This window comes from Jaculus jaculus, chromosome X (genome assembly GCF_020740685.1).
Source record: "Jaculus jaculus isolate mJacJac1 chromosome X, mJacJac1.mat.Y.cur, whole genome shotgun sequence".
NCBI lineage: Eukaryota > Metazoa > Chordata > Mammalia > Rodentia > Dipodidae > Jaculus > Jaculus jaculus.
In genome coordinates, this window is record NC_059125.1 from 51114073 (window position 1) to 51140004 (window position 25932).

General features: G+C 49.4%; 2 protein-coding genes across 6 annotated transcripts; one reads left to right on the forward strand and one right to left on the reverse strand.

The window, feature by feature from the left end:
* The first annotated feature begins 904 nt into the window (after positions 1–904).
* On the forward strand, positions 905–22141 carry Ccdc120 (coiled-coil domain containing 120). Of its 5 annotated transcripts, none has more exons than XM_045140824.1 (11): positions 906–1034; positions 12891–12988; positions 13161–13251; positions 13390–13523; positions 16319–16459; positions 16775–17060; positions 17625–17687; positions 17974–18148; positions 18278–18376; positions 19668–20600; positions 21094–22141. In XM_045140824.1, exons 3-11 carry the CDS (start codon positions 13203–13205, stop codon positions 21206–21208), a joined length of 1995 nt encoding a protein of 664 aa, XP_044996759.1. In that variant the 5' UTR covers positions 906–1034; positions 12891–12988; positions 13161–13202; the 3' UTR covers positions 21209–22141. The 5 variants fall into 5 exon arrangements, with proteins under 5 accessions (XP_044996763.1, XP_044996759.1, XP_044996760.1 ...); XM_045140825.1 differs by lacking the exon at positions 906–1034 and adding an exon at positions 9952–10063; XM_045140826.1 differs by lacking the exon at positions 906–1034 and adding an exon at positions 12745–12806.
* Positions 22142–22827: 686 nt separating this feature from the next.
* Praf2 (PRA1 domain family member 2) lies at positions 22828–25492 on the reverse strand. Its single transcript, XM_004670076.2, has 3 exons — positions 25243–25492; positions 24038–24255; positions 22828–23621 (listed from the first exon to the last, which is right to left on the reverse strand). Exons 1-3 carry the CDS (start codon positions 25419–25421, stop codon positions 23482–23484), a joined length of 537 nt encoding a protein of 178 aa, XP_004670133.1. The 5' UTR covers positions 25422–25492; the 3' UTR covers positions 22828–23481.
* Between the last annotated feature and the right edge of the window lie 440 nt (positions 25493–25932).

Here is a 25932-nt window from a genome sequence, read left to right on the forward strand (position 1 = left end):
AGTTCTATGTAAACCAGATGCACGAAGTGGCACGTGCATCTGGAGATTGTTTGCAGTGGCTGGAGACCCCGGCACGCCCATTCTCTCTCTCTCTGTGTCTCTGTCTTTCAGTGTTTCTATCTCTTCTTGCAAATAATAAATAGATAAATAAAATATTTGAATAAAAATAACTGTTATTGCTTTTATTTCAATATTATAGTTCTAAGGAAATGTGTCTGAGTGCTAATTTGACAAGCAGTAGATTTGTTATTGAATTATACGAGCTTATTTGAGCTAGAAGGCATTGGTGTCCCTGGAGGGTAGTAGACTCGAGGTACTGCTTGGGCTCAATAGCCAATACTTTGGGAATATAATTTAGAGGATGATGGAGGGGTGGTTTGGGAAGCTCTTAGAGGACGACACATAGGGTCATTGGGGGAGTTCAGAGGCGTGATGAAGGCTTATAGAGAGCATCTTGAGATAGTGCTTTGGGAGGAGGATGACGGAGTTAGGCGCCCCACTTAGCTCACCTAGGGGGTGTGGTCTCGGCGAGAGGGAGGAGTGCTCTGTTACCCTCAAAAAAAAAAAAAAAAAAAAAAAAGCTCGTGCGCACTCGCTGAGGCTTTTCATTCCTGGCGCTTCCGAAGCAGCAAAATCGAAGACCCGAGCTGGCGCCTGCGCACTTGGTCGCCGCCGCTGCTGTGGTCTCGCGCCCCGCCCCCCTCGTCTCCCAACCCCCAGGCTCGCGCTCAGCGGCGGCGGCGGCGGTGCCGCCGGGAGCGACCGGAGTGAAGGTGGGCGGGGGGGTGGGGGGAGGGCGGACGGCGGACCCCCGCCCGCGGCGGGGCGGGCGCTCTTCTCGCATCCTCCGGGGGTCCTCCATTTGGCTCCTAGGGCTAACGGTCGCGCGGCAGAGCGCGGCCCGCGGGCAGGGCGCGGAAAGGGAGGAGGCACGCGCCCGGGGACCCGCGGGGCGCCGCGAGGGAAGGGCGCACCCACTCCTACCTTTGTTGGCCTACACCGACCCCACCTGCGCCGCGGCGCGAGGCCCCTCGGTGAGTAACCCCCCCACCCCCCGGCTGCAGAAGGGTGAGGACAGGGCGGGATGGAGGCCCAGAAACGCCCACAAAAATGTACCTGCGTGTGCACTCATGCCCTCTGACCCCATGCCCTCAACCCCTGACCCCAGCCTGACCTGACTATATTCTATAAAAACCCCCGAACTCCTGCCATCCTTGGCCTCAGAACCTTCAGTCCAATCCCTTACCTACCCGTATTCTGGCCTGGTGTAATCTTCAACCCTTGCTTTGTCCGCCAAGCCCTGAACCCCAAGTCCTTGTTTTACCCTATCCTATCTCTGAAGCCCATCTTGTCCTGCCTTGCCCAACGCTGACTCCAGTTTGTCTTGATGCTTGATCTGACTGTTCCCAAAATGCTTACACAGTCTCTGAAGCTGGTTCAATCAAGTGTTCTTACCCCTGAGCTTCAATATGATCCAGTTCTATCCTGATTGCAGACTTCTGTACTCCCTTCCCCACATTCTGTACTGTGCCCCCTCACTTCACATGCCATCATAGCTAATCACCTTTAAACATCCCCTTCTGTCTTCTGTACTGTTTTTCCTTCTTTTCCTCTCCCAGTCACAACCCCATTCCTATCCTTATTCTATCGTGCTCTTTTCCTGCTCCTGACTTCCATTCTAAACACCCTTTCCCATCCCTTGATCACCAGTGTGGCTTATCCCAGTCATGTCTTTTGACTACTGTTTTGTACTCACCCTAACCCCTGCCCTGTGTTTGTCTTCTTGTACTTTCTTTTGCTCTGATCCTTACTCCTCTGGATAGCATTCTGTCTCATGACCACCCTGCCTTTTTTTTTTTCTTTTTTGCACAGGGTCTTGCTGTGTAGCCATGGCTGGCCTACACCTCACTATGTAGACCAGAGTCATCTCAAACTTGCAGCGTGATCCTCCTGCCCTTGCTTCCTGCCTCCTGACTTCTGTACTGGGACTATAGGTGTGGGTCACCATGTCCAGCTTTTTTTTTTTTTTTTGCCTTTTGTTTTGAGACAGGGTCTTGCTATGTAGCCCAGGATGGTCTGAGGCTTGTAATCCTTCCTGTGCCTTCCTGAGTGCTAGGGTTACAAGTGTATGCCACCTGGCCTGGCCCCTGCCCTGCCTTTTGATCTCCATCCTATGCTGACCTTTTTCTGTTTAACCCCCTGTATTTGTTCCTGTCCTCTCATCCCATTTCAACTGAAATTGCAGATCCTCTGTTCTGCCCCTTAGCATGCTCTTCCAGCTTGTTCGGCTCTTCCTCCTCCCCAATATCCATATCCCTTCACTGTTGCTCTCTGGACAGGGATCTCCTTATACCCTGCCTCAGAACTTGAAGGAAGGCTGTATTATTCCCAGGGCTTCTGAAGTACATCCATAATGCTTCTTTTAACAGGAGCAAGCAGCCTTGTAAGCGCTGTGTGACTGGCGGGGTTTCTGTATATGATTTACTCCTCCCTCAACTCCACCCCGGTGATCTCACATAGAGCTTGCATTTCTCTTACTGGCCTAGGATGCTGTGGAAATGAAATGTTCCTACACCCTCTTGCTCTCCCCAACTGTTAAAGAACACCCTAAATTATTCAGTGACTCTCTGGGAGTCTAAGCAGTCCAGATCAAGTTTCCAACCTTTCTATTGTATTGGAGGCTTTTGTATATTGGGTGAAGAAGGTGTGTAGATTGAGAGAATATTAGGACAGAGGACATGAGGTGTGTATGAATCTTCTAGGTTATGTTATCATCTTCCCCTGATTTTTTTTTTTTTTGAGGTAGGGTTTTCCTTTAGCTCAGGGTGGCCTCGAACTCACACATACGTGGTGGTCCTCCTACCTCTGCCTTCTGAGTGCTGCCATTAAAGGCATGTGCCACCACGCCTGGCTTGCTTCCCCTGATTTTGACCCTAAGTGTATGACTGTTTTCCTAACTTTAAAAAGAAAACTAAAAAAAAAAAATCTATTTTAGGTCAGAGGCTTTGGGGACTTGGTAGGGATAGGATGAGGGAAAGGGCTTAACTTTTCTCCCTGCAGTAGTCAGTACGTTCATCCCACCGATGGGAGTCTCTATGTGTGTGATGTATATAGGGGCACAGGCAATCAGTGTCACTGGATGTTAGAATCAGGTTCATTCAGCTTGTTGCAGTATTGTACACCTGTAATACCAGCTACTTGAGAAGCTAAGGTAGGTGGGTCACTTGAGCCCCGGAGTTCCTGGGTAGCATAACAAGACCTGATTTTGAAAAAGGTGGGCTGGGAACCAGGCATAGTAGCTCACATCTGTAATCCCAGCATTTGGGAAGCTGAGACACAAGGATTAGGACTTCAAGTCCAGCCTTGTCTATATAGCAAAGTCAAGGCCAGCCTAGGCTACATACGGGAGACTCTGGCACAACAGACAAACAAAATCAAACTAAAACTAAGGAGGTAGAATGGAATGTGCCTCAGTTGCATTTGTGAGGCTCTGGGTTCTATCCCCAGCATTGTGGAAAAAAAATTAGACCCATTCAGTAGAAACAGTAACATGAGATTCCTTTTCTTTCTGAATTGTCTTGATTTTGAGGGTGGATAGGGAGAATTTGGATAGCAAGAGGGTAATGTGTTAGACAATTTATTTTTTTGTTGCTGTTGTTTCTACATTTCTCATAGAAAAGTGAGTTTGAGTCAGGCATGGTAGTGCATACTTTTTTTTTTTCTCAATTTTTATTAACATTTTCCATGATTATAAAAAGTATCTCATGGTAATACCCTCCCTCCCCCTGTGCACACGTTTAATCCCAGCACTAGGGAGGCAGAGGTAGGATGATAGCTGTGAGTTCCAGGCCATCTCGACTACAGAGCCATTCCTCCAGCTCATTATCCTTTAGTAGTAATAATAATAATAACAATTATTATTACTATTATTATTATGGTTTTTTCAAGGTAGGGTCTCACTCTAGCCCAGGATGACCTGAAATTATTCTCAGGTTGGCCTCAAACTCACAGTGATCCTCCTATGTCCTATCTCTGCTTCCCAAGTGCCTGGGTCCCATTATCTTTTTTTTTTTAATTAAAAAAATTGTTAATATTTTATTTTTATTTATTTGAAAGAGAGAGAGGCAGATAGATAGAGAGTGAATGGGCACACCAGGGCCTCTAGGCGCTGTACATGAACTCCAGACACGTGTTCACCTTGTACATCTGGCTTTACGTGGGTCCTGGGAATAGAACCTGGGTCCTTTGTCTTTGCAGGCAAGTGCCTGAACTGCTGAGCCGTCTCTCCAGCCCCATTAGCTTTTATCCAAAACATTAATCCAAACCAAACATTACTGTCCCTAATTATTTGGAGTTCTGGGAGAGAGACTTGGAAGTTCAGATAATGAGATGTATCAAGTTATCTAAAGTTATTTATTTATTTGAGAAAGAGACAGATACAGAAATAGGCAGATAGAGAGAGAATGAGTGCACCAGAGCCTCTAGCCACTGGAAATGAACTTCAGATGCACGTGTCCCCTTGTGCACCTGGTTTATATGGGTCCTGGGGAGTCGAACCTGGGTCCTTTGGCTTTGCAGGCAAGTGCCTTAACCACTAAGCCATCTCTCCAGCCTGAAAGTTTTTTTTTTTTTTTGAGGTAAGTTCTTGCTCTAGCTCAGGCTGACCTGGAACTCACTATGTAGTCTCAGGGTGGCCTCAAGCTCACGGCAATCCTCCCACCTCTGCCTCCCGAGTGCTGGAATTAAAGGTTTGTGCCACCGCACCTGGTGGTTCCTGAATTTTTGATGTGTATGTGTGTGCATGTGTATGTGTATGTGGAATATTGTGGTGGGGTGTGCTGTGTGTGGTACATGGATATGTGTGCATATTTGTGCAGTGGCAAGAGGCGAATTTCAGGTGCCCTTCTCAATCACCACCAGCATACTTCCCTGAGAAGTGAGGTCTCTCTCTCAACCCGGAGGTGCTTTCAGTCTTGATTCCACCCCTTGCATACTGGGGATACAGATATGCATGACCACACCTAGCTTTGCACATGGGTTATGTGGGGAGGTTATATTCAAGCATTCTCAGGCCTTTACATACTCTTATGCTTAAATAGCAGGTGTTCTTTTTTTTAGCTTTTTTCTTTTCAAAATTTTTTTTTAATTTTATTTATTTATTTATTTATTTGAGAGTGACAGACATAGAGAGAAAGACAGATAGAGGGAGAGAGAGAATGGGCGCGCCAGGGCTTCCAGCCTCTGCAAACGAACTCCAGACGCGTGCGCCCCCTTGTGCATCTGGCTAACGTGGGACCTGGGGAACCGAGCCTCGAACCGGGGTCCTTAGGCTTCACAGGCAAGCGCTTAACCGCTAAGCCATCTCTCCAGCCCTCAAAATTTTTTTTATTAACTTCCATGATTATAAAAAAATATATACCATGGTAATACCCTCCCTCCCCCTTTCCCCTTTGAAACTCCATTCTCCATATCCCCTCGCCATCTCAATCAGTCTCTTATTTTGATGTCATGTTCTTTCCCTCCTATTATGATGGTCTTGTGTAGGTAGAGTCAGGCACTGTGAGGTCATAGATATCCAGGCCATTTTTTGTCTGGGTGGGGGGAACACGTTGTAAGGAGTCCTACCCTTCCTTTGGCTCTTACATTCTTTCCGCCACGTCTTCTGCAGTAGACCCTGAGCCTTGGAAGGTGTGATAGAGATATTACAGTACTGAGTACTTCGGTTGCTTCTTTCCAGCACGATGATACCTTATGAGTCAACCCAAGGTCACTGCCATCTGAAAAAACAAGATTCTTTTCCAAAAGTTAGATTAGCATTAATATAAGGGTATGAACATTAAGAGAAGTGCTTACTGGGCAGTTTGATAAGCATAGTACATACATTTATCCAGACATCAGCAGATGTTACACTCCTAGGGCTCATGACTACCCCTGTTTTAAGTTTTCAGTATCAGGGATATATTCCCTCCCATGAAGCAGGCCTCCAGTCCAATTAGAGGGCAGTTGGTTTCCACCATGACAGATGTGTCACTATTGCACCTGTTGGCTCATTTGGCCTGGCTGGCCATATATAAGGCTTGCAGTGTCCACTGTTGAGTATCTTCAATGGTGATTTCTCTCTCTCCCATTGAACTGCATGCAGAATGGCTTCTTCCAGCTTTCTGTCAACTGGTCTACATGGAGGAGGTTATCAACTCAGTTCCAGCAGGATTTCTCAGTGTCCTTAGCAAGTATTCTTAACTGCTGAACCAACTCCCCAGTTTGTTTTCTTGCCTTTTTTTTTTTTTTTTTTTTTGCATTAGAGTCTTGTTTTAGCCCAGGCTGACCTGGAATTCACTCTGGAGTCTCAGGCTGGCCTGAAACTCAGTGATCCTCCTATCTTGGCCTCTCGAGTGCAGGGACTAAAGGTGTGTACCACCATGCCCAGCTTCCTGCACCATTTAAAAAGATTTTTAAGGCCACCCTGAGACTCCAGAGTGAATTCCAGGCCAGCCTGGGCTAGAGTGAGACCCTACCTCAAAAAACCAAAAATAAAATAAAATAAAATAAAAAGATTTTTTTAAAAGTGATTTATTTGAGCCGGGCATGGTGGTGTATGTCTTTAATCCCAGCACCCAAAAGGCAGAGATAGGAGGATTGCTGTGAGTTCAAGGCCACCCTGAGACTACAGAGTGAATTCCAGGTCAGTCTCAGATGGATCAAAACTGTACCTTGAGGGCTGGAGAGATGGCTTAGTGGTTAAGCGCTTGCCTGTGAAGCCTAAGGACCCCGGTTCGAGGCTCGGTTCCCCAGGTCCCACGTTAGCCAGATGCACAAGGGGGCGCATGTGTCTGGAGTTCGTTTGCAGAGGCTGGAAGCCCTGGCGCGCCCATTCTCTCTCTCTCCCTCTATCTGTCTTTCTCTCTGTGTCTGTCGCTCTCAAATAAATGAATAAAAAATAGACAAAAAAAATTTAAAAAAAAAAACAAAAAAAAAAACTGTACCTTGAAAAAAGAACAGAAAAAATATTTATTTGAGAGTCAGAGAGAGGGAGGGAGGAATGTGGGGGTGGGAGAGAATGGGCACGCCAGGGCCTCCAACCACTACAGAAGAACTCCAGATGCATTTGCCACCTTATGCATCTGGGAATCAAACATAGGTCCTTTGCTGTACAGGCAAGTGCTTTAACCACTAAGCTATGCCTCCAGCCCTTTCGGCACTTTTGTGTGTGTGTGTGTGTGTGTGTGTGTGTGTGTGTGTGTGTGTGTGTTTGTTTTAGGATCTCTAGCCCAGGCTGACCTGGAATTCACTATGTAATCTCAGGGTGGCCTTGAACTCACAGCAATCCTCCTATCTCTGCCTTTTGGGTGCTGGGATTAAAGGCATGCACCACCACATCCAGCTCCCTTCCTGCACTTTTAAGACAGGGTCTCGCCATGCATCTAGCCAAAGATGGCTTGGAACTCTCAATCCTCCTGCCTTAGCTGGTCTAGTGCTGAGAAAATACAGGTATGTGCCACCATCACTCCTAGTCCAGTTCTTGCATTTTTAATGCTGAGTAGGGAGATGTTGGAGAATGGGGAAAATAGCTGTTTCAGATATGTCTGAGTGGGCAAGGAGGGAGGGTTTAGAGGCTGAGAGGTAAGAGGCTCTATTTATCTGAAGCACATCAGAGTACATTTATTCCTGGTTTTTGATGGTGAGAATTCAGACAAGGTTATAAAATAGCCCTGTTTCAGATTTATCAAGTGAGGCTGAGACATACCAACTCTGTCTCAAACATCCAAATATATCCATTTGATTCTGTGTGGGGGGGTATATTTGAAATTACAATAGCCAGTACACTCTGAGCACTTGCAAACAACCAGTCTCTCTCCTAAACAAGCGATGTGTGTATTAAATCAGTTAGTGCTTGCAACAACCCTGTGAGTATCTGTGATTACTATATTACTCCTATCATCCCTAGTTAACAGATGAGGATGTTGAGGCACAGAAAAGTTAAGTAAACTATCCAAGCAGTCACATAGTCAGTAAGGAGAGACCATATCTTAAGACCCAATCATTTTCTACATCTCCAAAAGAAATAATCCTAGTAAAAAGACTATAGCTTGTGCCCTACCAACCTGAGGATGACACAGACTCAGCCTCACCTTACATCCCAAAGTCACCATCTCTACCTGCACAGGGCTCTGTACTAGTGATGTTTAAGGGTTAAACTGCCAAAGGTTTGGGGGCTTGGGCTATAACTCAGTTATTGAGTGCTGGCCTAGCCTACACCAGATCTTGGCAATTCCAAGTACTGAAAAAAAAAATCACAGGCCAGGGCAATGATGTATGTGGGCAACTATCCCATTTGTCTACCTGGCCCAGGAGGTCTACTTACTTGCTATTCCCCACTTCCCTCCACACCAACCCACCTCTGTGAGTTTATTGTTGTTATTTACAGCCATTAGTGACATGGTGTGTTTCCTTACACTTTTAAGTTCCTTTGGCTTCTGTTGTCTCTGTAACCACTGTTTGCCCATTTTACAGATAAGGTAACATATGAAGGTTTGAGGCTCAGTCTGCATTGTCAGCAATTTTTTTTGTTTTTTGTCTCTCTTGGCCCTGATTATAAACATTTCTTTTCCCAACATCCATGATGGCCCATAAGATGTGGGAGAGGCCAAGGCCAAAATGATACTTCCCATCAATACCCAGCCAGCTGCCCACTTGCCCTTTGCCAGCCTCCACCAGCCCCAGCACTGAAGGAGGGAAGAAAAGGGGGGGGAAGGCAATGAAAGCGTTCTTTGTGTCCCACACCGGAAATATCACAACCAGGAAGAAAGGTGGGTAGGGATGGCAGGAGGCCTTAATAGCATGTGACAGAGGGAGCTCTTCTCTAGGCTCCCCTCCAACTTGGGAGGGAGCATTCCTCTTACTCCACCTATTCACAGCCTGGCAGGGGCTGCTGTAGGGGCCCAATTTAGGCTTGGGGCCTGAAGTCACAGAGCAGATGGTCTTATATGGAGCACAGGATGTTTGGTGTGTGCTGGGACAGGCCCAGAGCTCAGGTGGGGTTGTGTGTGTGTGTGGGGGGGTGGGTATCGCAGAGACTTTATAGCTCTCAATTTCCTTGTTTGGTACAAAGCCTGGCTCCTGGCCAGAAATGTTGAGAGGAGGAATAGGGGAGGACAAGCAAGGATGTGAAGAAGGCTGAGCCCCCTTCCCATTCCTCCTCCCTTCGGGAATAGCTTCCGGCTACCTCCAGCTCTGGGCTTAGCAGCAGAGTTCTGATTTCATCTGTGCTTAAGTCACAATCAGTCCTCTTCACCTTAAAAGCTTCAGCTTCGCCGGCTGTAATATGGCTCTAAGGAGGCTGAGGCTGTGCCTTCTCCAGGTTGTTAGTGCATACGCTATGGTCTGTTTATTAGATTATTTATTCTGGATATGTAGAAGGTGGTAGGGTGTTAAGATCTGGTCTCTTAAAAACCTCAACTTTTTCTGTCTCCAACTTGGAAAAGCAATACTTAGATTATGGGGGAAATTGTCCCAAGATGTTCTCTTACTTCTGCTTGCTCTCAGAGGAAAGGGTAGGGACCTGAGGAATGTGATTCACTCTGCCCAGAGATACAAAGCCAGTTCACACTGGGGTGCTCTTGTGTGTTTTAGAGCTCCCGGGCCCCCAGTCCCGTAGGTGTTACCTTGGATGGGCAGGCTCTGGTGGCCTGGGGATCTGGGCAGCAGGAGAGATAGCAATTCATCCCACATACCTCAACCCTTCTTCCCCAGTTCTCTGCTAGGTGTCTGAGGTAAGTAGGGAGCGCCAAACTTTTTTTTATTTTACCATGCTGAATAATCTGAAGGGACCTGGCCCCAAGGCTCTCCACCAAAGGTGACCCTAGCCTTTGAGGCAGGCAGGCAAGGGTTAAAAGGTATGGGCCAGCCCAGTTCCTGGCTAGGTAGGCTGGGCCATTACCTAGTGGGAGGCGGCCAAGGCATCAGTCACTGCTGTTCACTTCTACTGCCAGCAGAACCAGGGCCTGGTGGAGACAACTATTTCTTTGAGGTACCTGAGACTACCCTATAGCACTCTTTGGCATTGGTGAGTACCTGAGAGAAAATAGGCCTGGGCTGTAGGGTGATGAAGGCTTGGGGACTGAAGGCTGGGGTAGAGGGTACTGAAGTTCCTTCAGAAGAAAGCCAGATCTGTGGGGAAAGCACATTAAACCTAGGGTAAAGCCAGGAGGGGGCTCTGTACAGGAGGTCTGGGTAGAGGGGTAAAGCCTGAAATGCCCAGTTTCTTTTGTATAAAGTAGTTTATGGCCAGAAATGGATATGAGCAGTGACTGAGTCCCCTTTCTCCACCCTGCCCCTCACTTCCTCTCCTTTCCTCTTCTCAGAATAGCCTCCTCAGCCAGACTGGTGCTTCAGAAAAGGCCAGATTGGGCTATTCTGAAACCACTGCTGAGCCCCCCACCCCAGTTTATTCACCTAGAATGACAGAAAACACTGTGTGTGGGGGGGTATATCTCTCATGTTGGGGGTGGGTTGGGGATACTATATAGAGTTTTCGAGGGTGTATTTGCTACAGTAGTGGCAAGATGTGGAAATGGGGAGATCCCACTGACAGTGTTGGGGTGCCACCCAGGTGAGGTATCTTGGTTGTAAACAGTCATTACAGCCAGGAATTTCTTTCTTGGCTGTGGTGTCAGAAGGGCAGACCTGAAAAACCTGCTGGGCCCGCCTCTGTGTGTGGGGGCTGCCCTCTGTGGCTCTCTTGCTGCAGCCCATCCCTGCGACGGGAAAGGCCAGCAGGATTACAGGAAGAGGGGAGATTACCAAGATCCCCTTCTCACTATCTCTGCCTGGGGTCAGCACCCCTAGGCCCAAAGGCAAACATACACAGGGTAAATGAGCAGAGGCAAAGGTTTGGAAGCCAGATATGGGGGTATGGGGCATTGACCCACTTTGAGCCTGACCAGTGACCCCATGACTCATGCCCTAGCTATGCCCCTGAAGTCAGGTTGACAGGGTGGAGTCCTGTGTTCCTGTCTGGACCCTATGTTGACTTCCAGGATGCTCTGAGCTTCCAAAGAATGAAGGATTAAGGCAGGTTTGTGTGGAATGTGAGACTGATCTTGGTAAATGGACCCACTGAGAGAAGATTTGGGTTCCTGTTGGGGTAGAGGAAGATTCAGGGGAGTCTTGTGAAAGTTTCCCAAACTGTAGTGGTACCTGGGGAAATAGGAGCCCCAGAAGTTGAGGGACAGAGGAGGCTGAGACAGGACATCAAGGAAACCCCATCATACTGTGAAGTACTGAGCCTTAGATGGGTGGGCATGTGAGACCCTCTGCAGAGTACACACTGTGCCTCAATTTATAAAAATGATTTTGTGACTGACCTCCCTGTTGATGTTGAGGATAGGGCAAAGCTGCTTTTGGGGAGAGATACAGATCCTGTCAGGCAGGTAGGAGAATTACAGAGAAACTGGGGGTACCTTCTAGGCAGTTTAGCCATACCCTACCATGTAAATATGGGGAAGGGGCTTAATATCATGCTTCCTTGACTGCTTGGATCCTCTCCACTCCTGACTAGTACATCATGACAAGCTGTGAATTTAAAGGTAGGTCTAGATGGTAACTCTGTGGCTTTATTAGGACCTACTAGTCACCTGCCATAGAGGTTAGGCCAGGTGGTGGGAGGTGATGTCACCCAATTGCTCAGCAGGGGACTAAGCAGGATGTGGGAGGGAGGGAGCAAACTCCAGAGGAGAGGCCTAAAGAGGGCTGGCAGCCAGCCAAAACAGGCTCCATGGTCAGGACTTCTGGAGGCCAGGGAGGCAGGAGGTATGTTATCTGTTATTGTGGACTTTGCTTTTCACCAGTCTTGACAGGCTGACTTCCCGATGCTGCTCACAGGACAGAGTAGGGTGTGGAGTCTACCTGCAGGGACTCTGGGATCAAGTGGCACTTCTTGCTACATCAAGGCCTCAGGATAAGGTTAAGACAAGTATAGAGCCACAAATCCCACAGATCTGGGCTTGTACCCTGGTGCAGCTACCTCAGTGTTTGTTCTCAGTCATTTGTTTAGTCCATTGGCAGACATTCATGAAGCACTCTCTGCATGTACAGCAGTGTTCAGGGTGCTGGAGCTACTGGTAAACCAGGACAGATATGGTTCTTGTCCATATGGAGGTACAGAGGAGGCATAGTCTCTTGTTCAGTAGCAATTTTGAGAAGACATCACAAAGGAGCCACCTATGGAAGTGGCATTTGAGACCCAGAATGAGTCAGGTGTGGTGGTGCATGCCTTTAATCCCAGCACTTGGGAGGCATAGGTAGAAAGATCCCAGTGAGTTCAAGGCCAACCTGAGACTGCATAGTGAATTCAAGGTCAGCTTGGGCTGAAGAAAGACGCTACACTGAACCCCCCCCCAAAAAAAAAACGACCTAGAATGAGCCAGGCATAGTAGTGCCCACCTTGGAAGGCTGAGGGAAGAAGAGGATTGTCACAAGTTTGAGGCAGGCCTGGGCTACACAGTTCTAGGCCAGTCTGGGCCAGAGTGAGACCTTGTCTCACTCAAAAAGCCCCAGAATGGTAGCCGAAGCCTGGGCAAAGGCCCTAGGCCTGATGGACTGAGAAGCTCAAGAGGAAGTTGGTAGGGTTGGAGCAGCTCTCATGAAGGAGTGCATAGGCCTAGAGGGGTGGTCCTGGGCTATGTCCTTGACATTTATGTCCTTGTCATTTAAACTCTTTTTGTCTTCTACCCCTCATCTCTAAAGGGGAGCTAATAATGATGGTGCTCCTACCTGGGTGGTTGTGAAGATCCATTATGGCATAGAAGGTAACTGTTCCAGGTACGCAGGTGCTTACTAAGTGCCCACTATTGTACTCAGTTGAATCTGTGCCATTAATTCTTTCTGTCCAGGTGAGATTCCTGACTGGTCCATGGGCCTCTGAGGAGGCGTTATAAGTCCACCTGGCTTCTCACTTACTGTGTTACCACTCAATGGGAAGGGAACCAAGGTATCAAGCCAAGTGGGTCCAGACATTGACAAAATCGGAGTGGGCAGGCTGGGTAGGCGGGTGGGGCTCAGGGTACTTTGTAGTCCCTGCTGGAGCATGAGAAGCTGGGTTGGGCTGGGGACTGGGTATCATGAGACGCATCTCCTTAATGCCTTCTATTTGTCACTGCCAGGTTCTGTCCAGCCCTCAGCCACGGCCTCCCAATAGCACCAGGATGGAAGTCAAAGGTCAGCTGATCAGCTCTCCTACCTTCAATGCCCCAGGTCAGTAGCTGGTTTCCTCTCCTACTACCTCCTCCATCTCTGAGTCTCTACTGTCTGCTTGGGTAAGGTTTGTCTCTAGACCCACAGCTGCTACAGGATATCCTGACTGTCGGGTTGATCTTTGCTGTCTCTGTGCAGCTGCGCTCTTTGGAGAGGCTACCCCACAGATGAAGTCAGAGCGTCTGCGGGGGCTGCTCGACCGACAGCGAACCCTACAAGAAGCTCTAAGTCTGAAACTTCAGGAGCTCCGGAAAGTGTGTCTACAGGAGGCGGTGAGGGTCCAGCCTCAGGGCTGTCAGTTTGGAGTGGGTGAGGATTCAGGGTACCTAGACAGGCAGACTTATGGTTGCCTAATCAATCACTCATCTGTGCTCTGTGTTTCCTCTCACCCTTGGTCTCCTCAGAACATGGCTTAGAGGTCTTGAAATCAATGAAATATGGTGATGCAGGTCAACAGTGACTTTGTCAGTGATACAACCCCCCCAATCTCAAACTCAAAATTGGGCAACAAAGTGTACCCTAAACTGACATGAGGTGATATTTCTTCTTTCTCTCCCTCCCTTCAACTCTCCCTTCAACCTCCTATTTGCCCTTTGAGTCAGAGTCTCACTGAACTTACAGCAGTCTTCCTGCCATAGCCTCCTAGGTGCTGGGACTACAGTTGTCATCTACCATGCCTGGCTACAGTGCCAGTTTACTTCTCTTACTATGAGTGTCCACCCAATTTTCCTGAAATAATAATGGGTTTCATCCAGGTATGGTGGCGCATGTCTTTAATCCCAGCACTCAGGAGATTGAGATAGGATTTCTATGTTCAAGGCCACCCTGAGACTACATAGTGAATTCCAGGTCAGTCTGGACTAGAGCAAGACCCTACCTTGAAAAACCAAAAAAAGAAAAATCTGGATGTGGTGGTATATGCCTTTTACTCCTATCACTTGGGAGGCAGAGAGGTAGGAGGATCACTATGAATTCAAGGCCACCTTGAGACTGCATAGTGAATTTCAGGTCAGCCTGGGCTAGAACAAGACCCTAACTTGAAAACCAAAAAAAAAAAAAAAAAGTAAAAATAACAACGAGGGACTGAGAGATGGTTTAGTGGTTAAGGCACTGGCCTGTGAAGACTAAGGACCAAGGTTTGACTCCCCAGAACCCAAGTAAGCCAGATGTACATGGTGTCACATGCATCTGGGGTTTGTTTGCAGTGGCTGGAAGCCCTGGCATGCCAATTCTCTTTCTCTTTTTCACTTCCTCTCATAAATAAATAAAAATTAAACAAAAATAACGAAGGTGCCGGGCGTGGTGGCGCACACCTTTAATCCTAGCACTCAGGAGGCAGAAGTAGGAGGATCGCCGAGAGTTTGAGGCCAGCCTGAGACCACATAGTGAATTTCAAGTCAGCCTGCACTAGAGTGAGACCCTACCTCGATAAACAAAATAAACAACAGCAAAAAATAAATAAATAAAAATAACGAAGGCTCTTGGGAGGCAGAGGTAGGAGGATCGCTGAGACTTCAAGGCCACGCTGAGACTGTAGTGAATTCCTGGTCAGCCTGGGCTAGAGTGAGACCCCACCTCGGAAAAAAAAAAAAAAAAAAAAAACAAGGGCTGAAGAGATGGCTTAGCAGTTAAGCGCTTGCCTGTGAAGCCTAAGGACCCCGGTTCGAGGCTCGATTCCCCAGGACCCACATTAGCCAAATGCACAAGGGGGCACACGTGTCTGGAGTTTGTTTGCAGTGGCTGGAAGCCCTGGAGCGCCCATTCTCTCTCTCTCTTTCTCTCTCTCTCTCTCTCCCTCCCTCTTTCTCTGTGTGTCACTCTCAAATAAATAATAAATTAAATAATACATTTTAAAATTAAAAAAAACAAACAACAACAAAATAACAAAGGCTGAAGAGATGGCTTAGCAGTTAAGGTACTTGCCTATGAAGCCTAAGGACCCAGGTTGGATTCCCCCAGTACCCATATAAGCCAGATGCACTACGTGGCATATGCATTAGGAGTTCATTTGCAGTGGCCGGGGGCCTTGGTGCACCTATTCTCTCTATCTCTATCTGTGTCTTTCTCTTTCTGTCTCTCAAATAAATAAATAAGAAAAAAATTAAAATAAAAAAAGAGTGGGGTTTGGTGATGCATGCCTTTAATCCCAGCACTCAGAAGGCAGTAGACAGAGGATTTCCTTGAGTTTAAGGCCACCCTGAGAATACACAGTGAATTCCAGATCAGCCTGGGCTAGAGTGAAACCCCACTTTGGAAAACGTAAATAAGGGCTGGCAAGATGACTTAGCGGTTAAGTGCTTGCTGTGAAGCCTCAGGACCCCAGTTCGAGGCTTGATTCCCCAGTACCCACGTTAGCCAGATGCACAAGGGGACACACATGACTGGAGTTCGTTTGCAGTGGCTGGAAGCCCTGGAACGCCCATTCTCTCTCCCTCTCCCTCTTCCTCTCCCCCTCTCTCTCTCTCTGCCTCTTTATCACTCTCAAATAAATAAAAAAACACAAAAAAATTAAAAAAAAACTTGAGGGATGGAGAGATGGCTTAGCGGTTAAGTGCTTCTTGTGAAGCCTAAGGATACCAGTTCGAGGCTCGATTCCCCAGCACCCATGTTAGCCAGATGCACAAGGGGACGCATGTGTCTGGAGTTCGTTTGCAGTGGCTGGAGGCCCTGGTGCGCCCATTCTTTCTCTCTCCCCCTCTTTCTCTGTCTGTCACTGTCAAATAAATAAATAATAAACAAAGAAGCAAAAAAAGTAAATAAATAATGGGGTTCAGACCCTGTAGCCCCAGACTCTTGAAAGGAATGGTATATAATGTGCAGTCTATAGATATGTGGCTTTTATAAAAACAAAGCTCAGGACTCCAGGTTTCCCAGCTCCCTTGCCCAATGCTTGGTGGATTTAGGCCATTGAGGGGCAGAGAGTCCTCACTGCCTACCCTTCTTGGTTGGAGAATTCATGGGTACTGAGCAGGATCAGGCTCTTAAAGATTCTGTGTTTCTGGGTTCACCACTGCTGTCTATTATCCCTCCAATAGCTCTTGTGGTTTCTGTCCCATGTCCCCTCTAGGAGCTGACTGGCCAGTTGCCCCCTGAGTGCCCACTGGAGCCTGGTGAACGACCTCAGTTGGTACGCCGGCGCACGCCTGCAGTGCGTGCCTACCCGCCACCACACCCGAACCCAGTCCACCATTACTTGTGCCCTGCTGAGGTAAGCATATGGGTGTGGAGAGCAGGATGGTGCTGGTAAGAGGTAGCACGCATGCATGGGGTTGGTTGTGACAGGGAGAGGGAGAAGCTGAAAACAGAAAGGGTGATGCTGCTCCTTAATTGTCAGCAGAAGCATCCTTGACTTTAGGAAGATGCACAGATGTAGCCCTTCATCCAGACAGGTGCCCCCACTATGGGATGAATAAGCTCCATTCATTGTCTCCCCCCCCCCTTGAAGAGCAGGCCCCACCTCCAGTGGACTTTGCCCCCTTCCCACCCCATGTGTGGCCTGTCCCACCCTTCTTGGGTTGTGCAGGAGCTGGCTCTTGAGGCCCTGGAGCGGGAGGTGTCAGTGCAGCAGCAGATTACAGCTGCTGCCCGCCGCCTGGCACTGGCCCCTGACCTGAGTGTGGAGCAGCGGCGACGCCGGCGCCAGGTGCAGGCTGATGCTCTGCGGAGACTACAGGAGTTAGAGGAGCAGCTCAGAGACATCCGGGCCCGCCTTGGCCTCCCCGTCATCCAGCCACTGCCACTGTCTGCAGGGGCACTTGTCCCTAACCAGGGAATCTGTCTGGGCACACGCCTTGCTCAGCTCAGCCAAGGTGAGTCAGGTCCCAGTATCCCTCCAATGAGTGAAGAGTGAGTGCTTATAGGAGGAATGTGATGACTGAGTGGTCAGTAAAGGCAGAGAAGTGGGGAGGACTCCTTCTTTGAGAAGAGTTGTGGTAACCTTATTCATGGGCAAGAGAGAGCCTGACAGGAGGCACCAGGAAGGTGAAGAAGACTCAAGCCTATGGTGGTCTTGAATTCAGGTAAAGGCCCCCCTCCCGAGATGGAGATTAAACCTAGACCATTGGGCATATAAGGCAAGGACTTTACCATGAAGCTACACCCCCAGCCTGCTTTTTTTATTTACTGTTTTGAAACAGGGTCTTGGTTAAGTTGCCCAGGCTGGTCTTGAACTTGAGACCTTCCTGCTACCTCAGCCTTCTGAGTAGCTGGAATTACAGGCCTGTGACACTAGAGCTGGCAAAAGTGGATTCTTAGGGAGTGTACAGCACGAGGCGGCAGAAGGCAAGCTAGGCAGAGCAGCTTAACCAGTGGTGTAAGAGGATGGAACTGAGGCCTTGGAGTGATATACTCATTTCTCCCCTTTTCAACTATAGAGGATGTAGTTCTGCACTCGGAAAGCAGCTCCCTCTCAGAGTCGGGGGCCAGTCATGATAATGGTGAGGACTCCTGTTCGTTCTCCTGCCCACAGCTCCCTCCTGTATTGTTCACCTCTTCTACTTCTTTAGTTCTTCCATAGCCATGATCCCATGTTTTTATTCCTAGCTTCACCCCAGCCCTAGGACCTACATGTCAACTCATACCCTACCCTTTTTGCCCTGCTTCATCCCTTAGCTTGCTTAAACCTGTCCCAGCAAATGTCCTGCCCCTTTGTCCCAACCTGCTCTGCCCTGTCTGGGCCCTCCTCATTTTATTGAATTTTATCCTAATCTCTATTTTACCCAGAGGAGCCCCGTAGCTGCTTCTCTCTGGCAGAGCGCCCCTCGCCACCAAAGGCCTGGGACCAGTTACGGGCAGTATCTGGGGGGAGCCCTGAGCGACGAGCCCCATGGAAACCACCCCCATCAGATATTTATGGGGATCTGAAGAGCCGGCGCAACTCTGTGGCCAGCCCCACCAGGTGAGGACAGTCCTTTTCCTCTTTTCCCAGGAGCAGAAGTGGGATGCTGAGTCTGGGTTGGCAGGAGGGCCTGCTGGTGGGTGTGGTCTCTAACCTGGGCCCGGACCTGGGCCTGCCATCTCTGTCTAGCCCCACACGCTCGCTGCCCAGGAGTGTCTCCAGTTTTGAGGGGCGAAGTGTGCCTGCCACCCCTGTTCTCACCCGGGGCACTGGCCCCCAGCTCTGCAAGTAAGGGGACTCTGAGGGTGGGTCTGAGGATCAGAGGAGGGAACTGTTAGTTCTAACTGGAGTTGTTGAGTAGAAATTACCATAAGATATGGGACACTGGCAGCAGCTGGGCCTTGAAAAGTGAATAGAAGTCTTGATAGAGAAGAATGGGATGAAAATTGCAGGCAGAAGCATGGAAACTTGAGTATGGGCTTATCTATTTTTCCAACAAGTCATTTCCCTCCTCTGAATCTTTGTCTCTTCATTTGTATAATATCTGCTTTTGAAAGACATGGGCACAGTGTCTTTCTGTGTCTGTCAGTTCTGGGTAGCATATTCTGGATACCCACTATCTGCTAATAATCAGTGCTTTTGTGATTAATATCAACTCCTTAAATCATCACAAGACCCCACTGAGGATGCTATTGTTTCCATTTTATAGGCGTGGAAAGCGAGGCACTGAAAGGTTAATTACGTAATTTGCATTTGAAGTTCTGGTATTTGAACCCAGGCATTTTTTTTTCACTTTAGAGTCTGTGCCTTTAAGTACTATATTCTACTCTTTCTTTTTAAAAAATATATTTTATTTTTATTTATTTATTTATTTGAGAGAAAAAGAGAGAGAGCCAGTGAGCATGCCATGACATCCAGCCACTGCAAACGAACTCCAGATACATGTGCTATCTTGGGCACCTTGCTTATGTATGTGGGACCTGAGGAGTCGAACCTGGGTCCTTTGGCTTTGCAGACAAGTGCCTTAACCACTAAGCCATCCCTCCAGCCCTGTGCTCTTTGTTAAACAAATATTTATTAAGTGCTTACTACTTCCAGGCTGCAAACAAAATCCCTGTCATTTTGGGTCTGCACTGTGGGCATGGTGGGATAATTGAAGATGGTTCATACACATGGTGGGTTAGAGTCTAGTCAGGTCTTCAGTTCCAGGCCTGAGACGTAGGACTTCTTCTAGGAGGTAGTAAGGAGCCATGAGGAGGGCCTTAAAAGGGAAAGAGGGGCCAGGGGTAGTAGGAAGAGTGGTTCTGTGTGCTGCTCCATGCAGTGATTCCTTTCTAGCCCCATACGTATGGATAATGCCCTTAGAGCTAGCAGCCCCATTCCTCCCATATAGTCTCACCCCCTGATGTCCCAAACCTCAGTGGCCCTTTACATGCTGCTATCTAGTAGCTCCACTTCAAACCCTGGGGCTTTTCAGAGATGTGCAAGTGGAGACTTGGAAAGAGCCAGGGTAAGGAGGGCACTCAGGCCATCTGACTGATTTTTCTAACCCCGCTGTTATCCCACATCTGTGCTGCAGACCCGAAGGCCTCCATTCTCGCCAGTGGTCCGGCAGTCAGGACTCACAGATGGGCTTCCCCAGGGCTGACCCTGCCTCCGATCGGGCCTCGTTCTTTGCAGCTCGCACCCGCCGCAGCAACAGTTCTGAGGCCTTGCTCGTGGACCGGGCAGCTGCTGGGGGAGCTGGCTCCCCACCTGCTCCTCTAGCTCCCCCTACTGCCATCCCCCCAGTCTGCAAGAGCAGTGAGGTGCTGTATGAGCGCCCCCAACCAGTCCCTGCCTTCTCCTCTCGCACAGCTGGCCCTCCAGATCCTCCCCGTGCTGCCAGGCCTAGCTCAGCTGCCCCTGCCTCCCGCGTGGCCCCCCGGCTCCCACCTGTGTGTGGGGACTTCCTGTTGGACTATTCCTTGGACCGGGGCCTGCCCCGTGGTGGTAGTGGTGGTGGTGGTGGGGCAGGAGCCGGCTGGGCAGAGCTGCTGCCTGGAGCTGAGGTCCCAGGACCCCTTTCCCGTCGAGATGGGCTCCTTGACATGCTTCCTGGCCCACCACCCCTGTATGCAGCTGATGGCAGCAGCCCCCTCCTCCGCATCAAGGATCCCCACGCCCGTGCCATCCGTACCAAGCCCTGTGGCCTGCCCCCAGAAGCTATGGAGGGTCCGGATGTGCATCCAAACCCACTATTGTGGATGCCTCCACCCACCCGGATCCCCCTGGCTGGTGAGCGCAGTGGCCACAAGAACCTTGCCCTGGAGGGGCTACGGGACTGGTACATCCGAAACTCCGGACTGGCTGTGGGGCCCCAGCGCCGGCCTGTGCTCCCGCATGTGGGCCCAGCACATGCACCCTTCCTCCACGCCCGCTGCTATGAGGTGGGCCAAACACTGTATGGCCCCCCCAGCCAGGCACCGCTCCCGCACTCGAGGAGTTTCACAGCACCCCCTGTTTCTGGCAGGTATGGGGGTGCTTTTACTGATGGGTAGGGGTCTCTTGAGGCAGATGATGAAGATATCCTGACTGGGGAGCAGCTGGTCATGATAGCTGATGACTGGGATCACAAGGAAATTAACTGTAACCTTGACACAGGTCACTGTATCAGACATAACCTGTATTAGTCCTTGAGGACCCAGTGGAGGGGGAATCTTGGGCAGCAACAATTCCTTTCTAAGCTCTAGACGGATTTTTCCTGTTTTTCCCTAGTGTGTGGCAACTGGTAGTGAGCCTTGATGCCAGGGTGCTGGGAGGAAGGGTTGTATGTCATGTGTTTTCCCTGGCTTTCTCTTCTTGGCTCAACTCCCTATGCCTGGGACCCTGAGGGTACTGTCCTGTGTCTGCCTCCACTTCTTTAACGAGCCTCTTTTCCTTTCTCTTTCTGTGTCCTGTCTGTCTTTTCCTCTCTTCTCCATCTCCCCCACCTGTCCTCCGGATTCCTGCTGTCCCTTCTAAAGATACTACACGGACTTCCTGTACCCCTCGGAGCTGAACGCTCGTTTAAGTGACCTGACGCTAGAGGGGGAGCAGTCTTCCAGTTCTGATCCCCAGACCCCAGGGACACTGGTCTGACCCCTCCTGATATGCCTCTTGTTGGCCTGGGCATGATTCCAGGTTGAGGAACATACAGTCGACCTCGCTGAGACCTGGGATGTGGTTGCTCTTGGTTCCAAGGGTGCCTGCCTGATCTTCCAAGGCCCCTGACCCCCATCGGCCCAGGAAGGTGTCTGATATCCTGGTTCTCCTCTCACACTGTGCTGAGGGACTAGTAGGCCCCAGCTAGCTTCAAAGAGGGAGGACAATGTGGGGACTCTATGCCCCTTCCTTCATTTCTGTTTACAGTTGTGATTTACTATTCACTGTCTTCACCCAACACTAGGTGTTTTATAAAAGGGAAACTGTGAGCTCATTCCTGGTTGGGTTCATTCCTGTCCCCATACCCAGCCTGTTCCATTCAGGAACACTCACACCCAAATGGACCATATAGTGTCTCTGGGTTCTCTTTAGGGCAGCCCAGAGATTGATGTGGACAGAGCTCCCTGCCTTCTCCAGCGGAGTTCCTGAGCAGGTGGGCTTCTGTCTACATTTAGGAGGATGGAAGTCTGGGTGGGATACCTGAAGGAGCTTCTGTCCCTGTCTCTGCTCATGGCCTATGTACTGACCATCCCAAATCAAGAAGTCGCGCAGGAGGTGCCAAGGGATAGAGCCATTGAATATGTTACATCCATTGAGTATGTTACTGGTAACTGGTCAGTGCCAGTAAAATCTTCAGGTGACATCTGGCTTTGGGCCACATCACGTTCTCCTTGACTTTCTGTCCATTTACCACTTTTAAAACAAATCCACATAAGCTGTGTTTTCTATACTTGTCTGTGACTTTCTGGAGCTGGGGGTTCCCCTACTCCCTTTACCTGGTGTTAAAGTTTTCTTTTTGTACCAGTGGATCTGGGCCCAAGACACTCCCCACACTGGAAGGGGATTTCTATAATAAATGTATAAACTGAACACCTGGTTTGCTCCTCTGTATGCTTCACCTCAGAAGCCCACATCTCTAGTTTGATCAGTTATGTTTTACAGGAAGAAAAAAAAAAGTACATGTCATTTTGTTGTTGTTGAGACAGAGTATAGCCCAAACTATCTTCCCAATTGTGTAGCTTCAGTTGGTCTGGAATTTGTGGCAATCTTGTCTAAGCCTCCCAAGTGCTGGGAGCACATGTACGAGCGACCACACCCAGCTGTGCCATCAGTTTTGACTTTACTCCCATTACGATGTGGGACAACTTCTGTAAGCCTGCACTGATTCTTAGCCCACCTCAAATAAGAACTTTTACTTATCCAAAGGATGATAGCTTACTCTATGCTTTTCTCCCTGTGCTTCAATACTGATCCAGAGGTAACAGGTTTTGAGAGCCTTAGTAGTCACATGTTCAGCTTATACACGTGAGAGAGATCCACTTATGTGGAGTTCAGAATTGAAAAGCAGGCCATTATGTTCATTGAAAGGTGTAGGAACTTAGCTGGGCATGGTGGCACATGCCTTTAATCCCAACACTCAGGACACAGAGGTAGGATTGCCATGATTTCAAGGCCACCCTGTGACTATAGTGAATGCCAGATTAACTGGGGCTAGAGCAAGACCCTACCTTGGGGGAAAAAAAAAAAAAAAAACTTATTCCACGAGGCCAAATCAATAAGATTTAACGGCTTTATTGTTTCAGCGACACTGACTCACTCTCTCTATATATCTATCCCATTCCCAACTGGGGCTGTCCCTGGCCCCCCCAACACTTTGGTCCTTGACACTGTGGAACACTACAGGGGAGGGAGGCTACTGGGACTGGTGAGGGTTAGTCATCCAGGATCAAGGGTTCAACAGGGCCAGCATACCTGACCACCCAGGCAAGGGGCTGAGAACATTTGGGGCTTGGGCTCAAGATTTGCCAATGTCTCCCCCTGGGTTCCAAACTGAGGTGTGGTTTGAAAATCCTTGGTCCAGGTTTCAAGATGTAACAGTGTCTTGCCTAGAGCCCCACTTTTTAAAGGCTGAGCATGGTAGAGAAATAAGCTCCAGGGTTAAAGGAGTATTTCTGGGGTCCATGGTTTGAGATTGGTCATGAATACTCTAGTTTCAATACCGAGTTTTGGGGCTGGATGTAGGTAGCTCTGAGTTCCAAATTTAGGGTTGGAGAAGACTGGTCCCTAGGTAATAAGGGCTTGAGGGAAAAGGATATTCTACCTTTTGATTTAGCAGTCATAGACAGCCTGTTCTTTTGACTGGCCAGAGGGCTTTGGGTGCCGGGTATGGGGTGGGGGTTTTCCAGGTCTGGGGTACAGATGCCAAGTCCCTAGGATCCAGCCTCTTGTTCTTGTCCCAGCGCCTCTAATAGCAGCCCCATTGGTGTTCGCTTCAGACCAATGCTCTCCATCTTGTTCTCAATCTTGTTTTTAAGATTGCGCAGACGCAGGGAGGCATGCAGCAGGATCACTGTGGGCAATAAAGAGTAGGGTCAGTGGGATGGGGCCTCAGCTAGCAGCCAATCAACGCTCACAAGGAAATTTGCACACAGGCAGGCCAATTGAGTGATGAAAGGCTACGGAGCTTTGATCATGAAAGCGTGGCCAAGTAATTCATTCTGTAATGGGGGATGGGGAAAATGGCCAGAAACGGTATCCTGTAATTGGGAAGTGGCCAGTTTAAGGTACTTAACACCAGGAGATGGAGACGGGGAAAGGTGGAAATAAAGGGGCGTTCTCAGAAGAGGAAAAGCCTGGGAAGGTATATTGAATAGAGGTGTGCCTGTCCTAGGTTTCCAGCCCCCTCGACTAATACAGGGCGGGTCTGGCGTCGTAATCATGCGACTGGCCATTTCCCCAGCTATCTCGGGGGTAGCAGAGACTCACAAAGCACCGGAGTGGCGATGCTGAGCAGGAAGGTACCAGCGCCGCCCACGACCCAGAGAATGAGGAGGCTGACGGCAAGCACTGTGGCTAGACAGGCAACGGGGTGGCTGCGGCGGCAGCGGCGCACAGCTGCGCGGTTCTCAGCAGCCCACACCAGCACCCCGAGGGCCACCAGCACTGTCAGCGCGCTCAGGAGCGTGTGCAGTGGACGTACATACCTGCGGGAACAATGGCAACTTAGCTACTGTCACCATCCACCCGAAGCTGGGTCCCAAAAACTTTGGTTCCCATCTCCGGATCCTGCAGCCCTGCAATACTCCAGGCCAGTCAGCCCCGTCTCCAGCAGGTCCTGCCTTCAGGATTTCTTGTGCATCCTCATTTCCTCCGTTGTCCTTTCTTCCTGAAGTGCCTGTTGGAGATCCTCCCATCCCGCTGAAGGTCCTTGGGGTTCCAACGCTTCCCTAGATTTTTTTTCTTCTGAATCTCCCCTATAAGGTTCCTTTCTAAGTCTTTCCCCCAACCCCAATACCTGTTTCCACGTCCCCTTTTGAGCCGAGCCCTGAAGATTCCTCATCGTGTTCAGCCAATACACATTTCCTTATCTGAAGGCCCAGGATCCTTCCAGGACTTCCTTGTCTTCACAAGCCTCTCACATATCCTCACCTCTCCCACAGAACCACCCTCTCACAGTTGCTAGGCCTTTCAGTACTCTTCCTGCAGCCTTGCCAAGCCCCTCCTTCACATTATCCATCTATCTCTGACCTCGGGCTTCGCAAGCCTGGGTGCTCCCTCTGGAACCTAGTTCACCTTCCAAATCTCTTATCTTTTCCCACATCCCCTTCGGCTTGTCTCAAACCCTCCAAGGCCATCTTTAATCGGTCCCATCACACATCTCCTAGGTACTCTTACATCCCCCTGTCAGGCACTCCCTAACATCAGGTCCATCTCCCAGGCTACTTTTCTTTTTCCTACCCAGGCCTTCCCACTAGAACTTCAATTGCCATCGCCATCCTCGAAGCCACCCTCCTTATAAGAAGGATTTGCCTTCTTCAGTTCCTCCCATCCACGAGGCCGTCATTTTCTATGAAATTCGCCCTTCCTGGCCCACCATTTCCTTTAGGTGCCCCTCTTCGTCCTCAAAAACCTGTAAGCCCACCCTCCATGCCCTGCTGGTTATCTCCAGCCACTCTAACTCCCTCCCTCACCCAGCCAGAGTAAGACCGATGCCAAAGCAGAGAAGGTAATTAGCTTGGTAGTAAAGGAGATTGTTGATGACGCGGTGACACCATCGCTGCGGGTCGCATGGATCGGGAGCCGCCAGACGCGCCGACCCCAGAAGAAAGTCATCTAAGGTGCGCAGTTGTGGCAGCTGCACCTTCGACATCCTGCGGGTAGCTGGACCAGCCCGTAGGGTCGTGGGACTGCAACACCCGTTATACCTCGCGGCACCGCAAGGCACATTGGGAAGTGGAGTCTGACTGGATAAACTAGCAGTAGCGCGTACCCGCCCACGTGACCAGAAATGACAACACACACCAAAAAAGGTAGCCGAGGCTGCTGGGAAATCAAGCCACCGCCACGCGACAAAAAGCTTGGGAACTCAAAACATCTCCCCACCTATGGGCGGGGCAACCCGCGGGCCTGTGCACAGGCTCTGCGGATAGCTCAAAGCACACAGTAGCCTGGAAGACAGATAAAACATTAGGGACTGCCTGAACTCAAACTGAATTCCACTTCTTGTCAGGATCCAAGAGGGTCACATCTCCCTTGGAATCCATGCCTCGCCCCTGAAGTCAAGCCACAAATACCATTTAAAAGCCTTTTATTCAAATTCATTACATCAGAGATCATTTCTTTTTTTTTTTTTTTTTGGTTTTTCAAGGTAGGGTCTCACA